The sequence below is a fragment of the Ornithorhynchus anatinus genome, chromosome 2 (genome assembly GCF_004115215.2).
Source record: "Ornithorhynchus anatinus isolate Pmale09 chromosome 2, mOrnAna1.pri.v4, whole genome shotgun sequence".
Classification (NCBI taxonomy): Eukaryota; Metazoa; Chordata; class Mammalia; order Monotremata; family Ornithorhynchidae; genus Ornithorhynchus; species Ornithorhynchus anatinus.
This window is the reverse complement of record NC_041729.1, coordinates 86,647,465-86,668,174: the sequence shown is the minus strand read 5'-3', so window position 1 is coordinate 86,668,174 and position 20,710 is coordinate 86,647,465. Positions and strand designations below refer to the sequence as shown.

At 51.0% G+C, this 20,710-nt stretch overlaps 1 protein-coding gene across 1 annotated transcript in view; it reads left to right on the top strand.

Annotated features, from left to right (window-relative positions):
• Positions 1-11,016: 11,016 nt before the first annotated feature.
• Positions 11,017-20,710, top strand: part of HECA (hdc homolog, cell cycle regulator) — a 60,349-nt gene continuing 50,655 nt past the window's right edge. Inside the window, exons 1-2 of the mRNA XM_029058163.1 lie at positions 11,017-11,362; positions 11,429-11,536. Of these exons, the coding sequence (XP_028913996.1) occupies positions 11,206-11,362; positions 11,429-11,536 (265 nt within the window). The 5' untranslated portion in view covers positions 11,017-11,205. The remainder of the gene's footprint in view (positions 11,363-11,428; positions 11,537-20,710) is intronic.

Genomic DNA, 20,710 nt, shown 5'->3' with positions numbered 1-20,710 from the left:
CCCTAGATTACTGCAAGCAGCCTCCTTGCTGACCTTCCAACCTCCTGCCTCTCCTCACTCCAGTCCATACTTCAATCCGCTGCCTAGATTATCTTTCTACAGTAACATTCAGGACATGTCACCCCCCTCCTCAAAAATCTCCAGTGGTCACCTATCCACCTCTGTATCAAACAAAAACTCCTCACCATTAGCTTTAAAGCACTCCATTACCTGGTCCCTTCCTACTTCACCTCACTTCTCTCCTTCTACAACCCAGCCTGCACACTTTGCTCCTCTTTTGCTAACCTTCTCACTATGCCTCCATCTTGCCTGTCTCACCACTGACCCCGACCCACATCCTACCTCTGGCTTGGTATGCCCTCCTCCTCAAATCTGCCAATCACTCTCCCTCTGCTACAAAGCCTTACTGAAAGCACATCTCCTTCTAAAGGCCCTCCCAGACTAAACCCCATTTTTCCTCATCTCCCACTCCCTTCTGCATCACCCTGACTTGCTCCCTTTGCTCTTCCCCGCCTCTACCCACCCCACAGGACTTATGTATATATATCTGTAATTTTATTTATTTATATTGATGTCTATTTACTTGTATTGATGTCTGCCTCCCCTCCCTCTAGACTATGAGCTCATTGTGGGCAGGGATTGTGTCTTTATAGTGCTGCACTGTACTTTCCCAAGAGCTTAGTACAGTGCTCTGCACACAGTAAGTGCTCAATAAATACAACTGAATGAATGAATGAAAAGGTTTTTTTAACCCACAAAATACAGTTGTCATAGCCCATAGAATGAGAAAAATGCAATGGAAAATAAACCAAAAGTTTAAGAGGTAGGAGGAGAAAAAAAAACAGGTAGATGGGTGTCATGATATTTTAGATTAACTATCAGTGTTTGAAAATGATGCTTGATTGCTTCTCTGGAAGGTGAAAAGGAACAAAAAATTAATCCATGTTCAAAAAGGACTACGTTGTAGAAAGGAAAATGAAGGGGAAACAAGTACCCAGACTATTATATCACAGACAATATACCTTGATCAAAAGGAGTCTTTGTAATTTTCCTATCATTTTCAGACAATTTCCACCCAGCACTCAAGGAGAGAAATAAGGCATAACGTAGGACTGGAACCAGAGACTGGCTCCTGGGGTAAGCAGGATCTGAAGGTCCATTATCAATGGGCATGTAATACCCACCTGGGTTGGCTGGGAAGAAAGGCAGGAGGAGATGCGAGCTGTCTCCTTCTCTTTCTTCTCCTTCTCATGACCCATGGATTTGGAACTACCAGAAGGCATCTGGGTTTCAGCTAGCTGGTCCTGAGACCTAAATGCTGGCTATTAAGCTTTGAAGAATGTCAATCACCCACTACCCCCGTCGGGTGGCGAGTTGCCGAATAAGTAGTACCCACACTCATATTGCACAGACACCTTGGATATCTACCCCAGCACTTAGTACAGTGCTTCGCACATAGTAAGCTCCTAACAAATACCACAATTATATAACCAGATACCCAGTATTTACTCAGAAAAAGCGTTAAGCCATAGCAGTAGTTGTACAGCAGTAACTTAAACTAGGCTCGGGAGTAACCACTGATGGCGTACTCTCAGCAGGCATTTCCCTATACCTGCCTGTTTCCCCTCTCCAAGGCAGGGAAGGCTGGGTTGGATTTGGTCGAGGAGGTGGTTACATTGTAGTAGCAATGGTATTTAGTAAGCATTTCTTATGTGCTGAACACTATGCTAAATTTTGGGCTAAATACAGAATTATTAGGTCAGATTCATTCATTCATTCAATCGTATTTATGGAGCACTTATTGTGCATAAATTGCTTGGGAGAGTACCATATAACAACAAACAGACACATTCCCTGCCCACAAGGAACTCACAGTCTAGAGGGGGAGAGAGGCATTAATATGAATAAATAAATAAATTACAGTATATACATATGTGCTGTGGGGATGCGAGGGAGGATGAATGAAGGAACAAGTAAGAATGGTGCAGAAGGAAGTGGGAGAAGAGGAGAGGAGGGCTTAATCAGGGAAGGCTTCTTGGAGGAGATGAGCCTTCAATAAGGTTTTGAAGTGGGGGAGATCAATTATCTGTCTGATATGAGGAAGGAAGGCATTCTAGGCCAGAGGTAGGATGTGTGCGAGAGGTTGGCGGCGAGATAGACGAGATCGAGGTACAGTGAGAGGGTTAGCATTAGAAGAATGAAGTGTGTGGGCTGGGTTGTTAGTACGTGAGGTAGGAAGAGGCAAGGTGATTAAGTGCTTTAAAGCCAATGGTGATGAGTTTTTGTTTGATGTGGAGGTGAATGGGCAACCACTGGAGGTTCTTGAGGAGTGGGGAAACATGGTCTGAACATTTCTGAAGCAAAATGATTCGGGCAGCAGAATGGGGTATAGACTGGAGTGGGGAGAGAGAGGAGGCAGGGAGATCAGCAAGGAGCCAGTATAATAACAAGGCAGGATAGGATAAGTGCTTGCATTAATGTGGTAGCAGTTTGGACAGACAGAGAGGAAGGGGCTCTCAGACAAGATAGCAGTCCCCTATTCAATAGTATTTATTGAGCGCTTACTATGTGCAGAGCACTGTACTAAGCGCTTGGGATGAACAAGTTCAAGTGAGAAAAGACAGATCCAGAGAACAATACCAGCAAAGTTCAGGATAAAAATAAAACACAAATTAAACAAATTTAAAAATCGCTACAGTGACTAAATGAACAGTGCTGAAAATATTGTGGTGGAGGAACTGACAGGCTTTAACAGGGCATTGAAAGAGAGGGAGAAGTCAAGGGTAATACCAAATTTGCAGGATTCAGAGATAAGGAGGCTAGTGGTGTTGCTGATTGTGATGGGTAAGTTGTTGAAGCAGTGTGGCCCAGTGGAGAGCGCAAGGGCCTGGGAGTCAGAGCACCTGGGTTTTAAACCCGACTCTACCACCTGTCTGCTGTGTGACCTTCACTTCACTGTCTTCTCCTCTAGACTATACGCTCGTTATGGGCAGGGAATATGTCTGCTAATTCTGTTTTATTGTACTCTACCAAGCACTCAGTACAGTGCTCTGCACATAGTAAATGCTCACTAAATTCAATTGATTAATCAATTGCCTCCAACCTCTCATCTGTCCCAGCCTTCATTCTTCATTTTGCTGCTTGGATGATCATTCCCTTGGGGAACTCATCCACTTCCATGGTTTCAACTACCACCTCTTTGGGGTTGGCTCTCAAGTCTACCTTGTCTCCTTGATCTCTCTCCTCTGCAATCTCATCTTTCCTCCTATTTCCAGGACATCTGTACGTGGAAAGGAGGCAAGGCACTGTAGTGGATAGAGTGTGGGCTGGGAGTCAGAAGAACCTGGGTTCTAATTCTGGCCCCCGCCACTTGTCTGCTTTGTGACCTTGGACAAGTCACTTCATTTCTCTGTGCCTCAGTTACCTCATCTATAAAATGGGGATTGAAACTGTGAGCCCCACATGGGACAGGGACTGTGTCCAACCCAATTTGCTTGTATCCACCCCAGTGCTTAGTACAGTGCCTGGCACATAGTAAGCGCTTAACAAATACCACAATTATTATTATGTCCCACTGGATCCTCCAGCTCAAAATGGCCAAAACAGAAATCCTCATTTCTGATATGGACGTGAACGAGATAAGCATTGGAAGTTCTTGAGGAGTGGAAAGAAAGGTTCAGAATGACATTTTAGATTGTAGACGATAATCCACCGTATTCCCTGACCAGTCACCGCTGACCACCACAATCAATCAATCAAGGGTATTTTTTGAGTGCTTATTAAGCACTGTATTAAGAGCTTGTGAGGGTACAGTATAACAGTTGGAAGACACATTCCCTGCCTACAGTGAGCGTACGGTCTAGTGGGAAACCACAATTCATTAATTCATTAATTCATTCATACTTATTGAGTGCTTACTGTGTGCAGAGCACTGTACTAAGCACTTGGGAGAGAAGACTATAACAGTAAACAGACCCATTCCCTGCCCAGAATGAGCTTACAGTCTAGATGGGGAACAGAAGGCTTTCAGTTTTCCCAGCCCTGGTGAGGCTGGGGCAGTTGGAGATAAGGTTTATTGCCTAAAACAGTGAGGAGTGGAGATTTTGGTAGGTTCCGCCAATGCTTGCTGGTACCACCCCTACTGTAGCTGTATTCTCCCCCAAACTCTCCTCCACCCTTAACCTTGTCATCTGCCTCTGCTGCCCCTTGCCTTGTGGCTGCCCGTTAACCATATGAATCATCTCCCAGTTCTTTGCGTCCTTCTTAAACTGTGGAGCCCTAGGTTGGACATGCTAATAATAATAATAATAATGATAATAATGGTGGAATTTACCGCATGCCAAGTATTATACTGAGCGCTAGGACAGATACAAAATAATCAGGTTGGACATAGTCCTTGACCCTCATCTGACTCACAGACTAGATAGGAAAGAGAACAGGCATTTAATCTCCATGGTAGAGATAAGGAAACTGAGGCAAAGAGACGGTTAAGTGACTTGTCCAAGGTTACAGCAGGCAGGTGGTAGAACTAGAATTAGAATCAAGTTCCTCTGACTCCCAGCTCCACGACCTTGCCACTAGACCACGCTGCTCCTAGGAGTGGCCTGAGACATGCTGATAACACTGAGAGAATTAACTCCGGGGCCCTCCTGGTTTATTTTGTCAGTGGATTCCCGAGCCCTTGGCTGACCTGTCTTCCGGAGTCTCTTTCCCCTCCCCTCTACTCGGTCAGTCAGTCAATCATTCAGTCATATTTATTGAGTGCTTACTGTGTGCAGAGCACTGTAGTAAGGGGTTGGTAGAGTACAACACAACAATAAATGGTGACGTTCCCTGCCCACGACAGGCTCACAGCCTAGAGTGGGGGAGACAGACATTAATACTAATAAATAAAAATATGGACGCTTCACGGATTTGCGTGTCATCGCTTACTGTGCACAGAGCACTGTACTAAATAATGTTGGTATTTGTTAAGCGCTTACTATGTGCCGAGCACTGTTCTAAGCACTGGGGTAGACATAGGGGAATCAGGTTGTCCCACGTGGGGCTCACAGTCTTCATCCCCATTTTACAGATGAGGGAACTGAGGCCCAGAGAAGTTAAGTGACTTGCCCACAGTCACACAGCCGACAAGTGGCAGAGCTGGGATTCGAACTCATGAGCCCTGACTCCAAAACCCGTGCTCTTTCCACCGAGCCACGCTGCTTCTCAAGTACAATATAACAATATAACAGATATATTCCCTGCCCAAACTCATCTTTGCTTCCCACTGATCCACCCCACTAAGAAAACAGATCTGAGAAATAGGCTGAAACAAATTCTCCTAAAATGAAAAAAAAAAACCCAAAGCAGTAAACTCTCATTTCAATCAAAACAGTAAACCTAAGGGGGCCCTAGCATTGGGTATATGAATCTGAAAATGTATTTTCCTGAAATAGCCTCAATTTATTTCAGAACCACAGAGAGACAAAAACACTTAAAAAATGTTTTGCAAATGAGTTTGTTCTTCTGGTGGTTTGTTAAGAGAGTTGACTACGGAGGGCTGGGAAGCAGCGTGGCCTGGTGGATAAAACATAGGCCTGGGAGTCGGAAGGACCTGGGTTCTAGTCCCCGGCTCAACCACTTCTCTGCTCTGTGCCCTTGGGCGGGTCACTTCACTTCTCCTTGCCTCAGTTGCCTCATCTGTAAAATGGGGATTAAAACTGTGAGTCCCATGAGGGTTATGGACTGTGTCCAACCTGAATAGCTTGTATCTACCCCAGTACCTAGTACAGTACCTGGCATATAGTAAACACTTAACAAATACCAAAAAACCTCCTCCCAGAACAGAACAATCGATCAGTTGTATTTATTGAGTGCTTACTGTGTGCAGGGCACTGTACTCAGCACTTGGGAGAGTACAACATAATAATGTAACAGAGTTGGTAGACATGATCCCTGCCCACAGTGAGTTTAGACCGGGGGACAGACATTCATATAAATAAATAAATTACGGATATGTACATAAGTGCTGTGGGGCTGAGGGAGGTATAAATAAAGGGAGCAAATCCAAGTGCAAGGATAACACAGAAGGGAGTGGGAGAAGAGAAGATGAGGGTTTAGTCTGGGAACACCTCTTGGAGGAGATGGGCTTTCAAATAAGGCTTTGAAGGTGGAGAGAGTTGGATATGATGAGGTTGTGCATTCCAGGCCAGAAGCAGGATGTGGGGGAGAGATTGGCGGCAAGATAGATGAGACTGAGATACAGTAGGTAGGATGGCATTAAGATAATGAAGTGGGAGGGTTGGCTTGTAGCACTGCAGCGAGGTGAGGTAGGGCAAGGTGATAGAATGCTTTAAAGCTGATGGTAAAAAGTTTCTATTTGATGTGGAGATGGGTGGGCAACTACTGGAGGTTCCTGAGGAGTTGGGAAACATGGATTGAATGGTTTTGAAGAAAACTGATCTGGGCATCAGAATGAACTATAGACCAGAGTGGGGAGAAACAGGAGGCAGGGAGGTCAGCAAGGAAGTGGACACAGTAATCAAGGTGGGGTAGGATAAGTGCTTGGATGTGAATGTGGTAGCAGTTGGGATGGAGAGGAAAGGATGGATTTTAGCAATGACGTGAAGGTCGAACCAACAGGATTTAGTGTTAGATTGAATATGTGGGTCGAATGAGAGAGATGAGTCAAGGATAATACCAAGGTTATGGGCCTATGAGATAAGAAGAATGGTAGGGATGTCTACACTGATGAGAAAATCAGCGTGGCTCAGTGGAAAGAGCACGGGCTTTGGAGTCAGGGCTCATGAGTTCGAATCCCAGCTCTGCCACTTGTCGGCTGTGTGACTGTGGGCAAGTCACTTAACTTCTCTGGGCCTCAGTTCCCTCATCTGTAAAATGGGGATTAAGACTGTGAGCCCCACGTGGGACAACCTGATTCCCCTATGTCTACCCCAGCGCTTAAAACAGTGCTCAGCACATAGTAAGCGCTTAACAAATACCAACATTATTATTATTATTAAAATCAAGGGGAGGACAGGATCTGGGAGGGAAAATCAGGAGTTCTGTTTTGGACATGTTAAGTTTGAGGTGATGGCAGGGGTTTCACCTCTACAATATCGCCAAGATCCGCCCTTTCCTCTCCACCCAAATGGCTACCTTACTATTACGGGCTCTCGTTATATCCCGGCTAGACTACTGTGTCAGCCTTCTCTCTGACCTCCCTTCCTCCTCTCTCGCCCCGCTCCGGTCTATTCTTCACTCCGCTGCCCGGCTCATCTTCCTGCAGAAACGATCTGGGCATGTCACTCCCCTTCTTAAACAACTCCAGTGGTTGCCTATCGACCTCCGCTCCAAACAAAAACTCCTCACTCTAGGCTTCAAGGCTCTCCATCACCTTGCCCCTTCCTACCTCTCCTCCCTTCTCTCTTTCTACCGCCCACCCCGCACGCTCCGCTCCTCTGCCGCCCACCTCCTCGCCGTCCCTCGGTCTCGCCTATCCCGCCGTCGACCCCTGGGTCACGTCCTCCCGCGGTCCTGGAACGCCCTCCCTCCTCACCTCCGCCAAACTGATTCTCTTTCCCTCTTCAAAACCTTACTTAAAAATCACCTCCTCCAAGAGGCGTTCCCAGACTGAGCTCCTCTTCCCCCTCTACTCCCTCTGCCATCCCCCCTTTACCTCTCCGCAGCTAAAGCCTCATTTTCCCCTTTTCCCTCTGCTCCTCCACCTCTCCCTTCCCATCCCCACAGCACTGTACCCGTCCGCTCAACTGTATATATTTTCGTTACCCTATTTATTTTGTTAATGAATTGTACATCGCCTCGATTCTATTTAGTTGCCATTGTTTTTACGAGATGTTCTTCCCCTTGACGCTGTTTAGTGCCATTGTTCTTGTCTGTCCGTCTCCCCCGATTAGACTGTAAGCCCGTCAAACGGCAGGGACTGTCTCTATCTGTTGCCGACCTGTTCATCCCAAGCGCTTAGTACAGTGCTCTGCACCTAGTAAGCGCTCAATAAATACTACTGAATGAATGAATGAATGAATGAATCCAAGTGGAGATGTCTTGAATGCAGGATGAAATATGAGTCTGCAGAGAGGAGCCGAGAGATCAGGGCTGGAGATGTAGATTTGGGAATCATCCACATAGAGGTGGTAGTGGAAGCCATAGGAGCGAATGAGTTCTCCAAGGGAATGCATGTAGATGGAGAATAGAGGGGAACCCAGAACTGAACCTTGAAGGAATCCCGCAGATTGGTGATGGGAGGCAGAGGCATAGAGAAGTGCAGTGACTTGCCTAAGGTCACACAGCAGACGAAAGGCGGAGCTGGAATTAGAACCCAGGTCCTCCCGACTGCCAGCACCCTGCTTTCTCCACTAGGCCACACTGCTTGTGTCTGTTGAGCCTGGCTTCTACCCCAGAAAAAAGGATGCGGCAGCCGAGTGAAATAAAACTGTGGGGGCTCGGGGAGGGCAAAGGGGTTGCCAATCTTGTCTAGACCAGGTTTTCTCTATTCATTCATTCATTCATTCATTCATTCATTCATTCATTCATTTATTCATATTTACTTAGCACTTAGTGTGTGCAGAGCACTGTACTAAACATTTGGAAAGTCCAATTTGGTATCAGATAGAGAAAATCCCTACCCAACAAATATCATGCTACAGTCTTTAATCATTCAATCGTCAGAGAAGCAGCGTGACTCAGTGGAAAGAGCCCGGGCTTGGGAGTCAGAGGTCATGGGTTCGAATCCCGGCTCTGCCCCTTGTCAGCTGTGTGACTGTGGGCAAGTCACTTCACTTCTCTGTGCTTCAGTTACCTCATCTGTAAAATGGAGATTAACTGAGAGCCTCACATGGGACAACCTGATTACCCTGTATCTACCCCAGCACTTAGAACAGTGCTCTGCACATAATAAGCGCTTAACAAATACCAAAATTATTATTATTATTCTTATTTATTGAGCACTTACTGTGTGCAGGGCACTGTACTAAGTGCTTGGGAAGTCCAATTCGGTAACAGAGACAATCCTTACCCAACAGCTATCATGCTACGGTCTTAACCCTTCAGTCGTATTTATTGAGTGCTTACTGTGTGCAATAATAATAATAATAATAATGTTGGTATTTGTTAAGTGCTTACTATGTGCAGAACACTGTTCTAAGCGCTGGGGTAGACACAGGGGAATCAGGTTGTCCCACGTGGGGCTCACAGTCTTAATCCCCATTTTACAGATGAGGGAACTGAGGCCCAGAGAAGTTAAGTGACTTGCCCACAGTCACACAGCTGACAAGTGGCAGAGCTGGGATTCGAACTCATGAGCCCTGACTCCAAAGCCCGTGCTCTTTCCACAAGGCACTGTGGAAAGTACAATTTGGCAACAGAGACGATCCCTACCCAACAATTATCGTGCTACGGTCTTAATCATTCCATCGTAGTTAGTGAGCGCTTATGGTGTGCAGGGCACTGTACTGAGCGCTTGAAAAATCCAATTCGGTAACAGAGACAATCATTACCCAACACATAGCGTGTTACAGTCTTAATCATTCCATCGTACTTAGTGAGCGCTTATGGTGTGCAGGGCACTGTACTGAGCGCTTGAAAAGTCCAATTCGGTAACAGAGACAATCCTTACCCAACACATATACAGTCTTTATCATTCAATCTTTCTTAGTGAGCGCTTACGGCATGCAGGGCACTGTACTGAGCGCTTGAAAAGTCCAATTCGGTAACAGAGACAATCCTTACCCAACACATAGTGTGTTACAGTCTTAATCGTTCCATCGTAGAGAAGCAGCGTGGCTCAGTGGAAAGAGCCCGGGCTTGGGAGTCAGAGGTCATGGGTTCGAATCCTGGCTCTGCCACTTGTCAGCTGTGTGACTGTGGGCAAGTCACTTCACTTCTCTGGGCCTCAGTTACCTCATCTGTAAAATGGGGATTAACCGTGAGCCTCACGTGGGGCAATCTGATGACCCTGTATCTCCCCCAGCGCTTAGAACAGTGCTCTGCACATAGTAAGCGCTTAACAAATACCATCATTATTATTATTATCGTACTTAGTGAGCACTTACGGTGTGCAAGGCCCTGGTCTGAGCACTTGAAAAGTCCAACTTGGTAACCAAGACAATCCCTCCCTGACAGATACCATGCTACGGTCTTAACCCTTCAGTCGGAGAAACAGCGTGGCTCAGTGGAAAGAGCCCGGGCTTGGGAGTCAGAGGTCGTGGGTTTGAATCCCAGATCTGCCACTTTAGCTGTGTGACGGTGGGCAAGTCACTTCACTTCTCTGTGCCTCAGTCCCCCCATCTGTAAAATGGGGATGAAGACCGTGAGCCTCACGTGGAACCACCTGCATCTCCCCCAGCGCTGGCTCAGTGGAAAGAGCCTGGGCTTGGGAGTCGGAGGTCATGAGTTCGACTCCCGGCTCTGCCCCTTGTCAGCTGGGTGACCGTGGGCAAGTCACTCCACTTCTCTGTGCCTCAGTGACCTCATCTGTAAAACGGGGATTGTGTGAGCCTCACGTGGGACAACCCGATTCCCCTGTATCTCCCCCAGCGCTTAGAACAGCGCTCTGCCCCTAGGAAGCGCTTAACAAATACCAACATTATTAGAACAGCGCTCTGCCCCTAGGAAGCGCTTAACAAATACCCACATCGACTGAGCCCCTGCCGGCCACTGGACTGAGCGCTGGCGAAGCCCCCGGGCGGACACTGGCCGGTAGGGGCCGCCGGTGTGACGTCACGGGGGGGCGGAGGGGCGGTCCTCCGTGACGTCACGAGGGGGAGGGCCTCCGGTGACGTCACGAGGAGGGTGATGTCACAGGAGGGGGGCGGGGCCGGGCGCAGGGAATCAAAACAAGGAGGAGAGCCGCCTCTTCCCTCCGGCTGCAGAGTGTTGCTGCCGCCCGACGCGTCGTAGCTCGTCGTGCTCCGTGCATCCTCCTCCGGCTGCTCCGTGCATCCTCCTCCGGCTGCTCCGTGCATCCTCCTCCCGCTGCTCCGTGCATCCTCCTCCCGCTGCTCCGTGCATCCTCCTCCCGCTGCTCCGTGCATCCTCCTCCCGCTGCTCCGTGCATCCTCCTCCTCCTCCTCCCGCCGAGCTCCCGGAGGCCGCGGGGAGCTCCGTCCGGGCTCGGCATGAGCAGCCGGGCCGGGGGCGGCGGCGTCCTGGGCTGAAGCCGCAGCGCCGGAGCAGCCAAGCCCCGCGGCCCCGCTCGCCGTCGACATGCCCAACCCCAAAGCCGGCAGGGGCGGACGGAAAAACAAACGCGCCAACAGCAGCGGGGACGAGCAGGAAAATGGAGCCGGGGCGGGGGCCGCGCCGGGGGCCGGGGCGGGAGCCGGGCCGGGGGCCGGGGCGGCGGCGGCAGGGTCGGGGTCGGGCCCGGGGCCCGGGGCCGGAGCCGGAGCGGGACCGGCCGCCGCCCCAGGAGGACCAGGAGCAGCAGCAGCAGCAGCAGCAGCGGCCGCAGGAGGAGCGGCCGGAGCCGGGGGATCCGTGGCCGCCGCCGCCGCCGCCACCGCCGCCGCCACCGCCAGCAGCGACACCAAGACCGGTGAGCCGGGGATGGGCAGCCCGGGCTTGGCCACTCCAAGCCTGGACACCCTGGGGATGGGCACCCAAGCCTGGGCACCCTGGGGCTGGCCACTCCAGGCTTGTGCACATTAAGCCTGGGCATCCCGGGGCTGGCCACCCTGGGGCTGGGCACTCCAAACCTGGGCACTCCAAGGTTGTGCACCCCAGGCCTGGGTACCCTGGGGCTGGGCACTCCAAACCTGGGCACTCCAAACCTGGGCACTCCAAGGTTGTGCACCCCAAGCCTGGGTACCCTGGGGCTGGGCACTCCAAACCTGGGCACTCCAAGGTTGTGCACCCCAAGCCTGGGCACCCCGGGGCTGGATACCCAAGCCTGGGCACCCTGGGGCTGGACACCCAAGCCTGGGCACCCTGGGGCTGGACACCCAAGCCTGGGCACCCTGGGGCTGGGCACTCCAAGGTTGTACACCCCAAGCCTGGACACCCCGGGGCTGGACACCCCAAGCCTGGACACCCCGGGGCTGGACACCCCAAGCCTGGGCACCCTGGGGCTGGACACCCCAAACCTGGGCACTCCAAGGTTGTGCACCCCAAGCCTGGGTACCCTGGGGCTGGGCACTCCAAACCTGGGCACTTCAAGGTTGTACACCCCAAGCCTGGGCACCCCGGGGCTGGACACCCCAAGGCTGGGCACCCTGGGGCTGGGCACTCCAAACCTGGGCACTCCAAGGTTGTACACCCCAAGCCTGGGCACCCCGGGGCTGGACACCCAAGCCTGGGCACGCTGGGGCTGGGCACCCCAAGTTGGGGCACCCTGGGGCTGGGCACCCTGGGGCTGGGCACCCAAGCCTGGGCACGCTGGGACTGGGCACCCAAATATGGGCACCCCGGGCTGGATACCCTGGGGCTGGGCACCCCAAGCCTGTGCACCCTGGGGCTGGGCACCCTAAGCCTGGGCACCCAAACTTGGGCTCGCTGGGGCTGGGCATCCCGGACCTGGGCGCCCCAAGTTTGGGCACCCGGGGCTAGACACCTAGGGCTGGGCACCCAAGCCTGGGCACCCCGCGGCTGGCACCCCAAACCTGGGCACACCGGGGTTGGGCAACCAAGCCTGGGCACCTCGGGCCTAGGCGCCCCAAGCCTGGCCAGGCCGGGGCTGGGCACCCCAAGCCTGGGCACTCAGGGCCTAGCCACCCCAAGCCTGGGCAGGCTGGGCCTGGGTATCCAAGCCTGGGCACCCTGGGGCTGGGCACCCCAAGCTTGGGCACACCGGGGCTGGGCACCCCAAGCCTGGGCACTCCCAACGTGGGCACTTCAAGGTTGTGCACCCCGGGGCTGGGCAGGCCGGGGCTGGGCACCCCAACCTTGGGCAGGCCGGTCCTAGGCCCCCCCAAGCCTGGGCAGATCGGGACTGGTCCCCCCAAGCCTGGACGCCCCGGGGCTGAGCACCCCGTGTCGGGCATCCCGGGCCTGGACACCCCAAGCTTGGACACGCCAGGGCTGGGCACCCCGGGGGCGTCCCATTTGCACCGAGGGCACGGGGGCCATTTATTCCTTCCATCGTCTTTATTGAGCGGTCAGTAGGTGCAGAACACTGCACTGAGCGCTTGCAACGGACAATTGGGCAACAGATGCGCCGGGACCGGGCACCCCGGCTCCCACCCGTTGGCTCCGGGGGACGTGGGCCAGTCCTTCCTGCCTTCCTATGGAGCACCTGCTCTGTGCAAAGCACTGGGCTAAGCGCTCGGACCGTGCAAGGGGGCGACGGACGCGAGGTTTCCCCTGGCAGGGCCGCAGGCGGGGGCCCTTGCGTGGCGCGGTGTGATGTGGCGTGGCGCAGCAAGTGCGTGCAGCAGCTAGGCGGGAGTCAGGAAGTGCCTCTCTCCTTCCTCCTCCTCCCTGCCGCCCTCCCTGCCTCCCTCCCCTCCTGGGATTCCCCCCGTCCCCGGGAAAGTGTCTTTTTTTCCCCGTCCTGCAGCCTCTCGGGCCCGGGGCGGAGGCTCAAGTGCCCCGGCTGGGCCTCGGTGCGTTGTCCAGGCTGCTCCCTCCCGGCCGGAGGACCTGCCGGGCCGAGCTCCGTGCAGGGCCTTGGGGGGGGCCTGTGCAGCCCCTCGGGATCGTGCAACCCAGGGGGTCCGTGCAACCCAGGGGGTCCATGCAGCCCCGTGGGACCGTGCAGGCCCTCGGGACTGTGCAACCCCGGGGGTCCGTGCAGGCCCTCGGGACTGTGCAACTCTGGAGGTCCGTGCAGCTTCTGGGGACCGTGCAACCCAGGGGGTCCGTGCAGCCCCTCGGGATCGTGCAACCCAGGGGGTCCGTGCAGCCCCTCGGGATCGTGCAACCCAGGGCGTCCGTGCAACCCCTCAGGACCGTGCAACCCCGGGGGTCCGTGCAGGCCCTCGGGACTGTGCAACTCGGGGGGTCCCTGCAGCTTCTGGGGACCGTGCAACCCCGGGGGTCCGTGCAGGCCCTCGGAACTGTGCATCTCTGGGGGTCCGTGCAGGCCCTCGGGGCCGTACAACTCTGTGGGTCCGTGCAGCTTCTGGGGACCCAGGGGGTCAGTGCAGCCCCTCGGGTGTCGGTGCCCCCCTCCCCCCCGGGTGTCCATGCAGCCCCTGAGGACCGTGCAGCCCCTCGGAACCGTGCAAACCCGGGGCTCCGTGCAACCCAGAGGGTACATGCAACCCTCAGGACCGTGCAGCCCAGGAGGTCCTTGCAGCCTTTGGGGACCGTGCAACCTAGGGGGTCCGTGCAGCCCTTCGGGGGTCGGGGTCCCCCCCCCCCCCCGCCCCGGGATCCATGCAGCCCCTGGGGATCGTGCAACTCCGGGGGTCCATGCAGCCCCTCGGGTGTCGGTGCCCCTACCTCCCGAGTGTCCGTGCAGCCCCCGCGGATCGTGCAACCCCCTTTCCCTCTGCTCTTCCCCCCTTCCCCTCCCCACAGCACTGTGCCCATCTTAATAATAATGTTGTATTACCCTATTTGTTTTGTTAATGAAGTGTACATCCCCGTGATTCTGTTTAGCTTGATGATGTTGTCATGTCTTGTTCTGTTTTGCTCAGCTGTCTGTCTCCCCCGTTTGGACGATGAGCCCGTCATTGGGTAGGGATGGTCTCTATCTGTTGCCGAATTGTACATCCCAAGTGCTTAGTACAGTGCTCTGCACAGAGTAAGCGCTCAATAAATACTATTGAATGAATGCATTAATGAACCCGGGGGGTCTGGGCAGCCCCTCTGGTGTCGGTGCCCACCCCGGGTGTCGATGCAACCCCTGGGGACTATCCAACTCCGGGGGTCCGTGCAGCCCCTCGGGATTGTGCAGCTTCTCCTGCCCTCCTGCCCTACTTGCCCTCTTGCCCTCCTGCCCTCCTGTAGTGCCGGAGCTGGGCCCTGGGCCCGGGAGAGCGGCAGGGCTGGCGCTGGGGGCGAAGAACTGCTTCTTCCCCCAAAAAGACCCTGTTGCAAACTTAGCCTCTGGAAACACGACACTAATAATAGTAATGTTGGTATTTGTTAAGTGCTTACTATGTGCCCAGCACTGTTTGAAGCTCTGGGGTAGATACAGGGTCATCAGGTTGCCCCACGTGGGACTCACAGGCTTCATCCCCCTTTGACAGATGAGGTAACTGAAGCACCGAGAAGTGAAGTGACTTGCCCACAGTCACACAGTTGACAGGTGGCAGAGCCGCGATTAGAACCCATAACCGCCGGGTCCCAAGCCTGTGCTCTTTCCACTGAGCCACGCCGCTTCTCTACCTCCCCTTTTTCGATGTCTTTGTTTTTGGGACCCTGGTTAAAGCGGGCCCTGGAAAGTCAGAGAAGCACAGCGTAATTTGGACCACGGCCTGCAGGCCCGCCTGCCGCCAGGGACGAGGGGCTGGCTGCTCTGGGGACCTCCGCCTTCCCCCGACGCCCACTGCCTGACCAGGCTTCGTCTGCTCGCTTCGGGCGGGGGCGAGGAAGAGAAATCGCCACCTGGATCGCCGGGCCCTGTTCAGAGTAAAATTGGTGCTGCCTCCTCCTTCCTTCTTCTTTCTTCTCATTCCTTTTCTTCCTTCCTTCTTCCTTGTCATTCCTTCTCTTTCTTCTTCTCATTCTCTTCCTCCTTCCTTCTCTTTCTTCTTCTCATTCTCTTCCTCCTTCCTTCTCGTTCCTTCTACCTTCTTCCTTTTTCTTCTCATTCCTTCTCTTCCTTCTCATTCCTTCTCTTCCTTCTCCTCATTCCTTGTCATTCCTTCTTCTCCTTCCTTCTTCCTTCTCCTTCCTCTTCCTTCTTCCTTCTCGTTCCTTCTTCTTTCTCGTTCCTCCTTCCTTCTCCTTCCTTCCTCCTTCTCCTTCTTCTTTATGTTTTGTGAAGGAAACCTAGATTCGGAAGGAGCAGCTGTATTTTCCTCTACACTGAGCTCATTGTGGGGAGGGAATGTCTCTCTTCTATATTGTACTTTCCCAAGCGCTTAGTACAGTGCTGTGCACACAGTAAGCACCCAGTAAATAAGATTGAATGAATGAGTGAATGACTTGATGTGCAACATGGCTCCTGGGTTCAGGTGATGGTTTTTTTTTAAAAAGAACATTTTTAAATCTTTTGAAAAAGTATAACCGTTAGCTGTGCAGCTCCTGTTAGTGTGAAAATTGGAGTGTCATTGGGCTTTTGTCAATCAAGGGGATAAGGTGAGAGCATTAGGGGCCCGGTTACTTAATCAGGATAATTGTTGATGTGGTTTTTAAAATATTTAATTTCAAAACAGTTGGAAGTTTGAACCCCTAGGAACCCGGTGAATATGCTTGCTAATGTGAAAGACTGACGCACAGCATTAGAAAACTGAACTCTTCAGAACCACATCATTTTGAAATAGCATCAGTGTTTAAGCGGGAGTTCTAGGATGGGTTTTCTTGGGAGAAATTTACCATCTTGTAAATTATTCATGACTCTGCAGTCTTCAGTTATTCTGCCAACGGGTTTTTGAACCCCTTCTCGCTGCTGCTTCTCTAGAGTGGACTGACAAATTGAGAATCTTTTGCTCTAAATCTCATTGAGGAGTAAACTTCAATTTCTCATTTGGGATTATTCCAGATGATTTCAGATTCCGAGTGAGGGATCTATTCTCTAGGTTATTTTTCTCTAGTATTTGCTCCAGATCTCTCTTCAGCGATTGCTGGAAAATACCGAAATTCCAGTCTGGCTGTTTCCCCCTCTTCCTTGCCTTAGGAAAGAGTCTGCAGAGTCTAGTGGTGGTGGAGTGGCGTCGATCAGGTCCTCAGCCATCCTGATGCAAGGACCATTTGCCAGGATAAAGTAATCAGCGTGTCTTTATAGGAGTAGCTTTCATCTGATGGGTTGACCAGAAAAATATTCTGCTTTCCAATTCCAGTGCAATGAATTGGAGCATAGCAATTGAAAGAGGGGAAGCCGGCTTTCCCCCCGACCTTTCTTTTAAATAGCTTTGTAAATGCTATGATCAGTGACAGTGCATATTCCACTTTCTCTTGCATCAGTGGATAAACGGATTTTTCTGATAAGAATCCCTTTTCTCTGGTGGTGAGTTAATAGATGTTGCATCGTAATCCTAGGTGAGATGTTTTCATTTGGGGATTAATTCTATTGTGATCAAAATGGTGCTTTGAAAGCTTTCTGTTCAGGTGGGGTTTTTTCCTTGTTGGTTACTCATTATTTGTCAGGGCCCACAGCGTTGCTCAAACCAGAGATTGGTGCAGGGCTTAATTTTTGCCTAAGATGCGGCACCTCTTAGCCCCGGTAGTGTCACTGTTGATGATGCTGTCACCTATTCAAAGTCATTATTAATTTATAATATAAATTATCGCTTGAGCCCTGGTACCTTTTTTCCATTACAGATTAAGCACTGAATGGGTGGGAAGGGATGAAAGAAGTGATGTGATGAAGCCCCTAAGAATTGCCTCCTTCAGATCGGCCCTCTCCATTTAGGCTGCTGGTGAGGAGAGGAGGAGGAAGATGGGCAGTAAGAGGTAGGAGGATTCTCATTTGCTCCCACCAGCCTCTTGCCCCTCAGCCTCTGTCCCTTAATATCAGGCCGGTTCCGAAACTGGCACCGAGAAGCCATGGAACAGCAGCAGGCATGTCAGCTTTTCATATAGAGCCTGGGGGCTTCCAGTGTGGTGGGGCTGGGGGTCACATATGGGACTAAGGAGCTGGGCCCGCAGGCTTGCATATCCAGGGTGCAGGACCTGGAAAAACACAAATACACGGGGCCAGCGAGGTGGACACGGACACACCCACAGGGACAGGGAGTAGACATGTAGACTCTCGCGCATCTGGTCACCTACTTACTGTACCTTGGTGTTGTCTGCCTCTCTGCTGACCTCTTGCTCATGTCCTCCCTCTGATCTGGAACTCCTTTCCTGCTTCGTATGCAGCAGACCACCACTCTCCCCACCGTCAAAGCCTTATTAAAATCACATCTCCTCCAAGAGGCCTCCCCCAACTAGACCATCATTTTTCCTATTCCTTCTCCCTTTTGCTTTGCCTCGACCCACAGATCTGTACCCTTTAAGCACTTGGTATTTTATTTACATCTTTTAGGGTATTTGTTAAGCACATAGTCTATGCCGGGCACTGTACTAAGCGCTGGGGTAGATACAAGTCAGTCAGGTTGGACACAGTCACAGTGACTCACCCAAGGTTACACTGCAGACAAGTGGCAGAGCCAGGACTAGAATCCAGGTCCTGACTCCAAGGATCGTGCTCTATACAGTAGGCCACCCTGCTTCTCATGAGTGCCTACTGTGGGAAGAACAAGCTCTTGGGAAAGTACAATATGACAGAATTGGTAGACATGTTAACTCATAGGACTCACAGTCTTAATCCCCGTTTTATAGATGAGGTAATTGAGGTACAGAGAAGTGAAGTGACTTGACCGCGGTCACATGGCAGACACGTGCCAGAGCCGAGATTAGAACCCAGGGCCCAGGCCCATGCTCTTTCCGCTAGGTTGCTTCTCACCTAGTCACCCTCCCCTCAGCCCCACAGCACCTACGTACAGACAGGAAAATAAATTGCTGATGTCTCTCATCTCTCCCTGTAGACTGTAAGATCTTGGTGGGCAGGGAACGTGTCTGCCTACTCTCTTGTACTGCCATCTCCCAAGCGCTTAGTTGAAAGCTCTGCACAAAGTAAGCACTCAATAAATAGAGTTGATTGATTAATTAGATGGGGTGCTGCTGAGGGATGGTATATATTCCCATATATTTTCCTTTACCATTTGGAAAAGGGTAGGGAGACAGAGAGGCTGACAAAGTTTAAGTGTTAATGGGCCACCTCAAGTAACCCAGTGGGTCACGTGGCCTATGCAGCAGTCAAGGGTATTTATCAATGGCATTTATTTATTTTTAATGGTATTTGTTAAGCACTTACTATATTGCTGGTACCTGTTCCGAGCACTGGGGTAGATGTCTGTCTCCTCCCCTCTAGACTCTAAGCTTGTTGTGGGCAGGACTGTGTCTATCGATTGTTGTATTGTACTCTCCCAAGCACTTAGTGCAGTGCTTTGCACAAAGTAAGCTCTCAATAAAGGTGAATGAATGAATACAAGGTAATCAGTTGGACACAGTCCCTGTCCCCTATAGGGCTCACAGTCTTAATCCCCATTTTAGATGAGGTATTTGAGGCACAGAGAAGTGAAGTGACTCACCCAAGGTTACACTGCAGACAAGTGGCAGAGCCAGGACTAGAACCCAGGTTCTGACTCCAAGGACCGTGCTCTATACAGTAGGCCACCCTGCTTCTCGTGAGTCCCTACTGTGGGAAGAACACTGTACCAAGCTCTTGGGAAAGTACAATATGACAGAATCGGTAGACATGTTAACTGCCCACAATGAGCTTACAGTCTAGAGGGGCGAGGCAGACATTATATAAATGAATAATGTATGATTTATCGATATGTACATACGTGCTCTCGGGCTGAGTATGAGATAAATGTCAGATGCATACTGGTAATGGTATTTATTGAGCGCTTGATGTTTGCAATGCAGTGTCCTACTCACTATGCCAAAGTCTAGTCTCTTGCTGCTGACACCTTGCTCACATCCTCCCTCTGGCCTGGAACTCCCTCCCCCTTCACATCCGAGACAGACCACTGCCCTCTCCAACTTCAAATCCCTTTGAAAATAACATCTCCCTCTTATTAACATCTCTCTTCTCTGATTAACCTTATTTCTCCATCCTATTTTTGTGTTACCTATACACTTACGTGTCTACCCCTTAAGCACTCAGGCACCCTACCCCCACAGCACTTATGTATGTATCTTTATATTCTGTCACTTTACCTACCTGTAATTTATTTTAATAGCTGACTCCCCTCTGAGACCAAAAGCCCCTTGTGGGCAGGAATCATGTCTCCCAACTCTAATGTGTTGTTCTCTTTCGAGCATTTAATACAGTGCTCTGCACACAGTAAGCACTCAGTAGATGCCCCCGATTGACTGTACAACAGAAACACTAAATACGTTCCCTGCCCAGGGATCACTCACCTGGATCACCTTAGTCTTCATTCCCTTCTTCTGGCTAATGGTGTGACTATTTCTGGGGCATTAAATGATGCACATTCCGGGTTTTTCAGCAATATTTATTGGTTCTCCCGCAACCTGTAGAGCTGTGAAAGGCTGTAGGGAGTTAAGGAAGAACAAAAACAATACAGGTGAAAAAACAAAGGTCTGTGCATTTAAATACATTTAAATGCAAATACTGACGTTTAAATACAGGGGGCACAAGCAAAAACATGTGAAAATACAAAACCACAATTGAAGTATATCAACTGGATTTATGTGTACAGTGGTGAAGGACTTCAGAACGATTGGAACTAGTTGGAATTAATCTGGAGAAACTTGAGCCTTCCTGGGAAAGTTGGATTTTAGAAGAACTTTGAGGAGGGGAGGGTAATGATTTGTTGACGAGGGACTTAGAGTGTAAATGAAATTAAGAACTTTTAATTATACTTATTCAAAAATTGGATAGATTGATCGGTCCCAGCAGATTTGGGGTTTAGTAGGGAAAGAATACTGTTATTAAATCACCACTATTGCATATAAGTTGAACTGGAGAGTTAAATTCATTTTCAAGCCTGCAAAATTCAGATTGTTTTGTCTTAGTGACTTATTGCAAGCTAAGTTTTAGTTTTCTCAGTTAAAAGTTCAGTTAGTTTTCATAACTGAAAATCCA